At 36.9% G+C, this 11728-nt stretch overlaps 1 protein-coding gene across 2 annotated transcripts in view; it reads right to left on the bottom strand.

Annotated features, from left to right (window-relative positions):
* Positions 1-2323: 2323 nt before the first annotated feature.
* Positions 2324-11728, bottom strand: part of SLC6A1 (solute carrier family 6 member 1) — a 245090-nt gene continuing 235685 nt past the window's right edge. For both annotated transcript variants that reach the window (XM_073574237.1, XM_073574236.1), the window contains 2 exons: positions 10428-10595; positions 2324-4489 (listed from right to left, as the gene is read on the bottom strand). In XM_073574237.1, the coding sequence (XP_073430338.1) occupies positions 4385-4489; positions 10428-10595 (273 nt within the window). In that variant the 3' untranslated portion in view covers positions 2324-4384. The remainder of the gene's footprint in view (positions 4490-10427; positions 10596-11728) is intronic.

Below are 11728 nucleotides of genomic sequence, written 5' to 3'. Positions count from 1 at the left end.
GTATGTAGCATGCATGTAGTATATATGTAGTATGTATGTAGCATGTAGTATGTATGTAGTATGTATGTGGTATGTATGTAGCATGTAGTATGTATGTAGCATGCATGTAGTATGTATGTAGTATGTATGTAGTATATATGTAGTATGTATGTAGCATGTAGTATGTATGTAGCATGCATGTAGTATATATGTAGTATGTATGTAGCATGTAGTATGTATGTAGCATGCATGTAGCATATATGTAGTATGTATGTAGCATGTAGTATGTATGTAGCATGCATGTAGTATGTAGTATGTATGTGGTATGTATGTAGCATGTAGTATGTATGTAGCATGCATGTAGTATGTATGTAGTATGTATGTAGTATATATGTAGTATGTATGTAGCATGTAGTATGTATGTAGCATGCATGTAGTATATATGTAGTATGTATGTAGTATGTATGTAGTATATATGTAGCATGTAGTATGTATGTAGCATGCATGTAGTATATATGTGTTATGTATGTAGTATGTATGTAGTATGTATGTGGTATGTATGTAGTATGTATGTAGCATGTAGTATGTATGTAGCATGCATGTAGTATGTATGTAGTATTTTTTTTTTTTTTTAACATTTAACACATTAGCCGGATGATGGGACTACTACTGTCCCATCATTGGCTAATGTGTCAATCACTGTCATGGTAGCAGGCATCGCCAGATGGGACTTGTAGTCCCATCGGACGATGCTTGCACAGACCCCCGGACATCAGCACAGCCCCCCGGCAGGCCGGCACAGCCCCCCGGCAGGCCGGTACAGACCCCCACAGGGTGCACAGACCACCGGCAGGCCGGCACAGCCCCCCGGCAGGCCGGTACAGACCCCCACAGGGTGCACAGACCACCGGCAGGCCGGCACAGCCCCCCCGGCAGGCCGGTACAGACCCCGGGCAGTCCACACAGCCCCCCAGCAGGCCGGCAGAGACCCCCGGAAGGCCCGAAATGACGGCGCATCATGATGCGCACACACCGCGCATCATGATGACGTCAGGCTGTCAATCAACTTTGAACTTCCGATTCCGATGCCGACTTCCGATATTGAAAAAATATCGGATGTCGGTATCGGAATTCCGATACAGCAAGTATCGGCCGATACCCGATACTTGCGGTATCGGAATGCTCAACACTAGTACTGAATAGTTGTTCTACATCAGCCAATGGGCAAAGAAGGAGTAGAGAAGATTATAGGCTTCGGCATGGATATCACAGAGATGAGAACCAGATACGTGATGGTGAGGAGTGGAGGGGCCAAAGAGATGAGCGGTAAAGTGAGTTTGGGTATATTTTCTAATTTTTTACATGGTATGCTTTTTATTTTCTGGGGTCTGGAGAAATCATAGAACATAATAAGGGACATTCAATTCTCAGAGAACAACTTCTCTATGAATCACAATTCCACATCTGTGCCCTCAATAGGTAAAACTAGAGAGACAATTATATTCATTTGTTTTGCATATTATTGAATACCAAGGATTATATCATTGGGATTCTTTTAGTCCACTAGCTAAGATTATTCTGAGGGACCACCGTCCATCAATAACAAGGTAATTTCATTTTTAAAGGTATTGTTGTCCTGCACATCAGAGACTGATTAAGAATGATTAAATTAAGGAATGATTCATTAATTTGGAGGTGGTTCTGCTTTACCCAGTATTTATCTAGCTCACTGATAATGATGGGAAATTTATTTGGTATCCATGTACACATTCAGTCTGCCCCACCCCTTAATATTTTGTACTATTTAAAGACAAAACAATAGGTTACACAGCTATAACATCCCGATAACGAGCTATGCTCTTTTCTTTCCGACCAGAAGAAAAGTTTAAAACTATAAAATGAAAACATATTGTGACCAGAGTTTCTATATAATGATACTCTACCCGCGTGCACAAGCTCTGAAGAAGTGGTATAAATTGGTTGAGAAGGCGTATAAAATACCATATTGCAAAAAAAGCACAATGGGGACCTGCAAGCCATCAGCAACTGTACTGTAAGTGGTAGTTATTGAAATTATATGTCCAGGATTCACTTAAATGGAAAAATGTTACATTTCTAATAATATGTTGTTTTTAAAATATGCAATTACTAAAATGTTTGAAGCTGATCTAAGGAACAAGCGGCAGAAAAATATGCAAGATATGGATGGATCACAATGGGTATGTCATTTTTCTAATTGTAGGCTGTCAAAATCTTACAAAAACTCCAAAAACTGTTAATAAGAGCTGGCATTTTCTTAAAACTTACCGTAGCAATCCTTCTAGACAGAAGACTCAGCACGTACTTTTATTTGTAATATATCCTTTATTTGATTTCTAAATTCATAAACGTACATGACAACCGTGCTTTTCTTACAGATAGACACCATTAAAAGACATTTATAATGTATCTTATATTACATTTGGTCCATAGAACAGGTTGCAACATACTAAATATAAAGGATAATTTATTTATTTTTGTTAACAAGCTCTGTATATAGATTTACTATGCATATGTTACATTACATATATATTTTATATATATATAGAGAGAGAGATAACTTTATTTCAATCTTGACATAATATCTTATTGCGGGTAAGCTTTATTGGATGATAGAATATACTATTATCAGGGAAGATACTACAAAAAAGATACAGGTATTCACAATTGAAACACAGTAGTTCCTACGTCACTATTCTGCTAAAGTAGATATTCTGTATATAAGATTGCTACAAAGCATGTCTGGCAATTGTATGTATGTACGTGTTGTATACAATCAAACATTTAAATACTGCATTTATTTTTTCGGAACAACATTGGACTGTAGTACATATATTAAAAAGCCATCAGGGGCCGATAGCCTATTGGCACCGGTACGACATGAACGTCACAAAGAATGATAGGAGACATTGTATACAAAATAAAGTTACAACAAGACTTTTTTGGCCTGGTTGCACTACAGACATACATTAGTATAATTTAGAATATGTTACATCTGATATGGATCAGGATCTACGAAACAATACCGTCGTACAAATTCTGTTAAAATATTTGTATATATTTTCTACAATAAATGTGCTTGACATTCTTAGAATATTAATTTATTGCAATAAACATATATAGATAATTTTTTGTTTTTCACTCTTTGGACAAAAATGACAAACCCAACTAACATCCACAAGAGACATATCATCACATAGTAGCTCTAAATGATGTGCTATAGAACATTTTTTAAAAAGCACAAGACTTTGCTAAATAGAAAGTCCATTGTGCAACACAGTCATCTATCATCAAAGTAGGCATTTAGCTTGTGCCTCGAATTGATTAAAAGGAAATGCCAAATGTAATTTTGGCAAGAAGTATTTTGTTTCTTTTCCTTTGTTGCGTAATATTATGGAACATTGAAACACTTTGACCGTTTACAAGGTGCGGTATATCCAACCAGGGGTGTTGCGTGGCATAAGGGTGTGTCATTTTCCTTTTTTTTGCTAAACATATTGGAAATTGTAATTTCTTTTAATATCCTGATTCTACATTTTACAACAGTTTATGTGAATGCCCTTTCGTCTAGAAATAAAATCAACATGTCTCATTTTTCTTTTTTAAATGCTTAAAATGCTTTGAATCGTATGAATGATTGGTTAACTAACTCATTCACTCTTTAAACTTTAAAAATAAATTTTAAATAAAGTGTGCAATAGATTGTATAATTTGTTTTTTTAAGAAAAAGTTAGCATCTGGCTTACAAATTAGCATTTTTTTATGTTTGTAATATTTCTGTTATAAATGTATATGTAAATTTGGTCCCTTGAACTTAATTTGTGCTTTCATTTCTTCAAGAAGAAAAAAAATCAATAATTTCCTTTAAGAAAAGCTTTGACAATAAAAGTAATAGACATTTTTTTTACAATTGAAAAATGAAAATCCTTAATTCTGTGTTATCTACTTTTGTTCTGTAAAAATGCTGAGTAAAAAAAGATAATAACCTTTTCATGTGCTTTATTCAAAGTCTTGGGAGCAGCCTCTAACAAATGTTTCAGAATTAAAAATCAAACACACAAATTCTCATTTTTTTATAGCCAAATGTAACTTTAAAAATGGTATTTTTTCCCAATTACAAATGCATCTCCTGCAATAAAGATAAAAACATTAACAGTCTAAATTGCCTCAACACGCAAATCACTCATGTTATTCCACAAAACAGTAAGAAAATAACCTAGTTGATTTCCTTGTGCTCTACTGATGATGGTCCCCTTTTTTGCCACTGGAGGTAGGTAAATTCTTTATTCCAGATGTAATTATGTGGTCATGTCAACCATTTTGTATTTAGAAAATCATAAAAACTGCACTTCTTTAGCACAGTATTTTATATATAGGCTTCCTTGTTGGCAGAGTTACTCTTTGACAACTGTTCAGGCCCATTTTCATTGTGAACAACATCATCACTCGGTTGAATCATGACCTGCAGACGCTGGATAAAAAAAAAAGTAGTGTTATTCGAGTTTATCAAAATACATCTTCGCATGATATGAAAATTTTCTCATCCGTTTTTGTCATCTAGAAAACTTTACTATAATCAACTTTACTTTTAAATCTACTTGTGGTAACATAAATGGTAAAAAAAAATCATATATCATATATATTATTTTCAGGTGAAAAACTATTTTTCATCTTTTTTATTAACTTTTACATTTTTTTTTGCTCTAAGTTCACTATGATATACACAGCTTTGGAAAAAATTAAGAGACCACTTCCAAATGTCCTGTTTGTCTGATTTTTCTCTTTATAGGTATATATTTGAGTAAAATTTCAATTGATCTTTTAGTCTACAAACTTCTGACAATGTCTCAGAATTTCCAAGCAATGCATTTTGTTTTTTCTGAAAAGGAGACATGGTCAAAATTAAAAAAACTGTTCTTTCAGACCTCAAATAATGCAGAGAAAACAAGTTCATAATCATTTAGAAACAACAATACTAATGTTTTAACTCAGGAAGAGTTCAGAAATCAATATTTTGTGGAATAACCATGATTTTTAAAAACAGCTTTCAGGCATCTTGGCATGCTTACCACCAGTCTTTCACACTGCTTTTGGCACAACAATTTAAGCAGTTCTTTGTTTAATGGCTTGTGACTATCCATCATCCTCTTGATTACATTCCAGAGGTTTTCAATGAGGTTCATGTCTGGAGAATGGGCTGCACAAAGCAGGGTTTTGATGTCTTGGTCTCTTAATTTTTGCCAGAACTGTATATATATATATTAAGGCTCCTAAAATATATACTAAAGCTCCTGACACTATAATACTACCTTACGTGGTTGCTATAGCTGCTAAAAGTGCATAACCACCAATGTGGGAATCTGTGGGGTTCATACATAATATACCAGTAGTGGTCCTTGGGCAAGACTACTAACACTATAGTGCCTACCTCAATAAACATGAGAGTGTCACAAACAAAGAGAGTCATGTTGGCACAGACGTCACCCGGATTAAAAAGGTCCGTGTCAGATGTCGATGAACCAGGACAATCTGATGATAAATGGGCTACTGGAACAAACCATTCATGGACAAAGCAAGAGAACCTGGATCTGATGAAATGCTACTATAACAGCAGACCAAATGAGAGAGGATATACAGTTGTGGCCAAAAGTATAGACACCCCTGCAATTCTGTCAGATAATACTTAGTTTCTTCCTGAAAATGATTGCAAACACAAATTCTTTGGTATTACTATCTTCATTTAATTTGTCTTAAATGAAAAAACACAAAAAGAATTGTCCTAAAGCCAAATTGGATATAATTCCACACCAAACATAGAAAAGAGGTTGGACAAAATTATTGGCACTGTTCGAAAAATCATGTGATGCTTCTCTAATTTGTGCAATTAACAGCACCTGTAACTTACCTGTGGCACCTAACAGGTGTTGGCAATAACTAAATCACACTTGCAGCCAGTTGACATGGATTAAAGTTGACTCAACCTCTGTCCTGTGTCCTTGTGTGTACCACATTGAGCATGGAGAAAAGAAAGAAGACCAGAGAACTGTCTGAGGACTTGAGAAACCAAATTGTGAGGAAGTATGAGCAATCTCAAGGCTACAAGTCCATCTCCAAAGACCTGAATGTTCCTGTGTCTACCGTGCGCAGTGTCATCAAGAAGTTTAAAGCCCATGGCACTGTGGTTAACCTTCAAAAAAACAACATCATTGGAAAGGTAACTCACCAAGCCCTCACTGATGCACTAGCAGGATGCAGCAGAGCCCCATTGATAAAGGCTGGGGCAGCACAGGTGCATTCCACTGATAAGGACAGCCAGTAACCCTATATGGTCCGGCTGTCCAGTGGGAAAAAAGCACACTAATAAGGCTTGCTTAAGACATAAGTCACACTGATAAGTGTGATGCAATGTGTCAGAGCAGCCTATTGATGACGCCCATAATTATAGCAGGCGGGCAGCTCAGCACTAATATACATGCATCACACAAAAAAACCAAGCCAACATAAAGGGCTCTAACTGCATCCTTCAAAAATGATAAAAAGTGCAAAACGATAAATAGATATGGGGTATTAGGGCTAGCCTTCCTAGATGTGGATGGAAAAGAAAAATTGACAAGAGATTTCAACGCAAGATTGTGCGGATGTTGGATAAAGAACCTCGACTAACATCCAAACAAGTTCAAGCTGCCCTGCAGTCCAAGGGTACAACAGTGTAAACCCGTACTATACGTCGGCGTCTGAATAAAAAGGGACTGTGTGGTAGGAGACCCAGAAAGACCCCACTTCTTACCCCGGGACATAAAAAAGCCAGGCTGGAGTTTGCCAAAACTTATCTGAAAAAGCCTAAAACGTTTTGGAAGAATGTTCTCTGGTCAGATGAGACAAAAGTAGAGCTTTTTGGGCAAAGGCATCAACATAGAGTTTACAGGAGAAAAAAAGAGGCATTCAAAGAAAAAAACACGGTCCCTACAGTCAAACATGGCGGAGGTTCCCTGATGTTTTGGGGTTGCTTTGCTGCCTCTGGCACTTGACTGCTTGACCGTGTGCATGACATTATGAAGTCTGAAGACTACCAACAAATTTTGCAGCATAATGTAGGGCCCAGTGTGAGAAAGCTGGGTCTCCCTCAGAGGTCATGGGTCTTCCAGCAGGACAATGACCCAAAACACACTTCAAAAAGCACTAGAAAATGGTTTGACAGAAAGCACTGGAGACTTCTAAGGTGGCCAACAATGAGTCCAGACCTGAAACCCATAGAACACCTGTGGAGAGATCTAAAAATGGCAGTTTGGAGAAGGCACCCTTCAAATATCAGGGACCTGGAGCAGTTTGCCAAAGAAGAATAGTCTAAAATTCCAGCAGAGCATTGTAAGAAACTCATTGATGGTTACCGGAAGCAGTTGGTCGCAGTTATTTTGGCTAAATGTTGTGCAACCAAGTATTAGGCTGAGGGTGCCAATACTTTTTTATGGCCCATTTTTGGAGTTTTGTGTGAAATGATCAATGTTTTGCTTTTTGCTTCATTCTCTTTTGTGTTTTTTCATTTAAGACAAATTAAATGAAGATAATAATACCAAAGAATTTGTGATTGCAATCATTTTCAGGAAGAAACTGAGTATTATCTGACATAATTGCAGGGGTGTCAATACTTTTGGCCACAACTGTATGAAGCGTGTGAGAAAAGTCTCAATGGATATAAGACCTGCATGTGCACTGACTGAGAAACAACTAGTCATCCAACGTTTCAATATCATAAAGAGAAAGCTATTATCACAACTTGAGATGGGTCAACTGCACACACGCAAATCCACCAAATATGAAGACCTGGAAGAACAACATGTGCAACCCCCTGAAGATCGTGATCCAATCCTGCAACTAGAGAACACTGCAGCTGGTCTGAAACAGAAGATCTTAGATAAACTAAATACCATCAACACCAGAGATCGACTGCCAAGGCCCAGCAAAGAAACACCACCAGACAGTATGCTAGAATATGCCAATAGAGTACTTGCATCAATATCTAACTCCATTATAACTCAAACTAATCATTGTGGCAGGATGCAAAATGCAAGCAGGAACAGCGTATTTCTGAACGCCACAACCAAGTAGCGGGAATTGTATACAGGAACATCTGTGCAGCATATGGGCAAAGCCCCCCTAAGTCCAGGTGGGAGACCCCAGAAAAAGTGTTGGAAAATGAAAGGGCTAAAATCCTGTGGTACTTCAAGATCCAGACAGATAAGCAGGTGCAGGCTAACCAACCAGACATTGTCATAGTAGACAAGGATCAGAAGACAACAATGATAACAGATGTGGCAGTGCCAAGTGACAGCAATATCAGAAAGAAGGAATATGAGAAATACCAGGGCCTCAAAGGGGAACTGGAGAAGATGTGGAAGGTGAAGGCAACAGACAGTGATTCCAGTGGTGATAGGAGCACTTGGAGCAGTGACCCCTAAGTTAGAAGAATGGCTAAAACAGATCCCAGGAGCAACATCTGAGCTCTCTGTCCAGAAATGCAAAATACTGGGAACAACTAAGATCCTGCACAGAACCTGCAAACTCCCAGGCCTCTGGTAGAGTACCCTAGAATGAGTAAGGACATCAAAGACCACCCCCCATTGAAGGGTGAGAAGGAAGGTTTTTTTATATGTATAGGATTACTAACACACAAAAAAGTTGTTCTAAAGTTTAAAATGCACCAAATAATGGCTCAAAAATGGCTTTATTAATTCCCCATAAAGTTAAAATAAATGAAACACTACGCTATATGTATATCATGATTCAATTCATATATCAAAATTATATCATATGTAGAAGTGTATTCTGTATGTTTTTAATCATAAAAGAAAAATATTTGACTATTTTTTTAGTGAATATTCACAATCCATAACTGTAAAAATAAAAGGCATCTCCCCGCATTATACTGTCAAATGAAACTCTCTCGAAGCTTCCCTGTACGACCAGGATTTTTCTTTACTCCATCTAGAGAAAATGCTCTTAGACAACAGATATTGCACAATTTTTTGGATGCCCCAGATGAAACCGTGAAGAGAATTCTTGGATGCTCCAGATGAAGCTGTGAGGTGAAACTCTGGGTGGGGATTATGAAAGGAGTACTGCTGCTTTTAATATGTTATACTGAAACTGGATTTTAATTTTGTTAGTATAGTAAATAAACCTTGATGGAATTGTAACGTTGTGAACTTTGTAAGCTTTATCTAGTTGAACAACTGAGATTTACAGAAATATACAATGAAAATCCTTAGAGATTGTGGAGCTAGAGAGGGGTAACAAAAAGAAAACTGTACAAGATATGTTTAAGAGCATTCTCTCCAGTTCAAAATAAATGATTGTATGTGGATGCTCTAAGATAGTTTGATGTGAAAAAGAAGAATTCTAAAGTATTTCGTGTTTTAATAAATACTGTTTTCGGAAATAATTTTGAACTCTGATTCTTAACCCCTATATCAGGGGCTTAACTATTGCAGTTGCCAAAGATGTGACTATGACCAGGCCTGTGCATGAAATGAAGATTATGATTCATCTCCATTTTCAGCTGACACTATTACAGAAAGGGGCCTGAGAAAGGGGCCATTATTAAAGAATGGGGAACATTATTACAGGATGAAGGCCAGGATGTGGGACTGTATTAAAGGACAAGGATGGGGTCAAGATTGGGGCATTATTAAAGAACAGAGGACAAAGATTGGGTACATGTCACTCCATTATAGGAGCACAGAAAAGGATACCACTCCTGATTCTTAAGAATATAAAAAATCTGGCACTAAAAAAAAAATTGCTTGCAGAAATGTATTAAAGACAAAAAATCCCAAGATCCTATGTAACGTTTCGGTCTTATAATCAGACCTTCTTCAGAACGAATAAGAAGCAAGAGGCCCATGTATCGCAAATAGAATGGGGAAGATTCCCTAGTGAGAGGCGCGATACATGGGCGATACACGCGCCTCTCACCAGGGAATCTTCCCCATTCTATTGCTCGATACATGGGTCTTTTACTTCTTATTTGATCTGATGAAGGTCTGATTATAAGACCGAAATGTTACACAGGATATTGGGATTATTTGTCTTTAATAAATGTTCTGTAATGAGCAGAGAACATTATTACAGCATGGGGGACATTATTAAAGATGGGGGCCAAGATGAGGGACATTTTTACTAGATGGGGAACATTTTTACAGGACAAGGGACATTGCTACTGGATAGGCACCAGGACAGAGGACATTATTACAGGGGTCTATAGATCTGACCAACATGCTGGTGTGGGCTCCGGTCCAAATTTTGCACGTGGGCTCATAGGACTTTAGCTACGTCACATCTCCATTGATAGCTCCAGGTACCGGTTGACACAATATCGTATAAATAGAATATTGTTGCAATACATTCCGTACCTGTTTTAAAGACCCTTTAAGGGACAGAAACATATATATCATGTAGCCAGGAATCAGCACCATTGAAGACAAGGCCATGAACCAGCCAACTCCTTGTCCCCAAGAAGGAAAAACATAGCTGCCCATGGTAAGTGGAGTCATTTGTACAGCACTGAAAAGGAACACTCCCTGTAAAAAAAAATTACAAAAAGAATTCAAAACCATTTCCAAGTTATACATGCATTTTTTTTTACTTACTCATACATTTCTTACAAAGTGTGCTAAATTAGATCAGAAATGAATTAGTTTTGAAAAGGTTACAAAGTCAACATCAAGAAAATTAATGCAAAGTACTTTCAGTCTGGCATCGAAAAGGACAGAAATAGAAGCTGCTGTTAAGCTCTTTCCTAGGGGAAAGTTGTTGACATTTCATTAATCAGTTTTTTACAAAATGGTTAGTGAAACAACAGTCTACTTTATTTCAGATTTGACAAAACTCATGGGCATAAAAAGTAATTTAGTATCGAGTTTTTCTAATATTTCTGTAATATATGTTTTTAAACTTTAAAATTTTTTGCAAATTGTCTATTGCTTTTAAGCTACTAGAAGTCAAAATAAATGTTTAGTTTTAAGTACCGGATGAATATATACCATCAAAATAGAAATTATAGGATGCAACCATAAAACATTTTGTCTTGTACTTATTGTTGCTGTCTGCTTTGCTTGACTTTATCTCCCTTAAAGGGTCAGACAGGGAGAGTAGACATCCGAGCGAGGGCACCAGTGCGCAGGTATAGGGTGCCAACCTCCGCAGCAAGGTAGGGTGATATTTGACCATGTATCGGGTATTGTATTCTACTCTTTCAAATTGTCTATTGCTTTTAAGTTAATATAAGTCAATATAAATGTTTAGTTTTAAGTACCGGATAAATATATGCCCTCAAAATAGAAATTATAAAATGCATATATAATTAAAGGTGAAATAATTTAGCACATAATAAATGAGCATATGTCACAACTTCTCTCCTTCAATACACAGGATATTGAAATCTAAGGGTGGACTTATTGAAGCTCTGTACAACCTCCGAGGTGTACACAGTCATAATGTGTTACTCATACAAGTGTATTAAACCTTACACATTAAACCTCATGCCTCCAGTTTCTAAAAGAGGTGAACATAGTTAGTTCTTTTGAAGTTCTTACAAAAGTAAGAAAACCCGTTTACAATTCAGGCATGCTGCATTGAAATCATCTTTCTAGGGAAAAGTCTGTAATCTATTCATAGTTTCACAAACTAAATAATATATTGAACACCTAGCAAC

Source organism: Dendrobates tinctorius, unplaced genomic scaffold (genome assembly GCF_039654945.1).
Source record: "Dendrobates tinctorius isolate UK_male_01 unplaced genomic scaffold, ASM3965494v1 ptg000038l, whole genome shotgun sequence".
NCBI lineage: Eukaryota > Metazoa > Chordata > Amphibia > Anura > Dendrobatidae > Dendrobates > Dendrobates tinctorius.
Note: the sequence above shows the minus strand (reverse complement) of the source record. Positions and strands in the feature narration are given on the sequence as shown.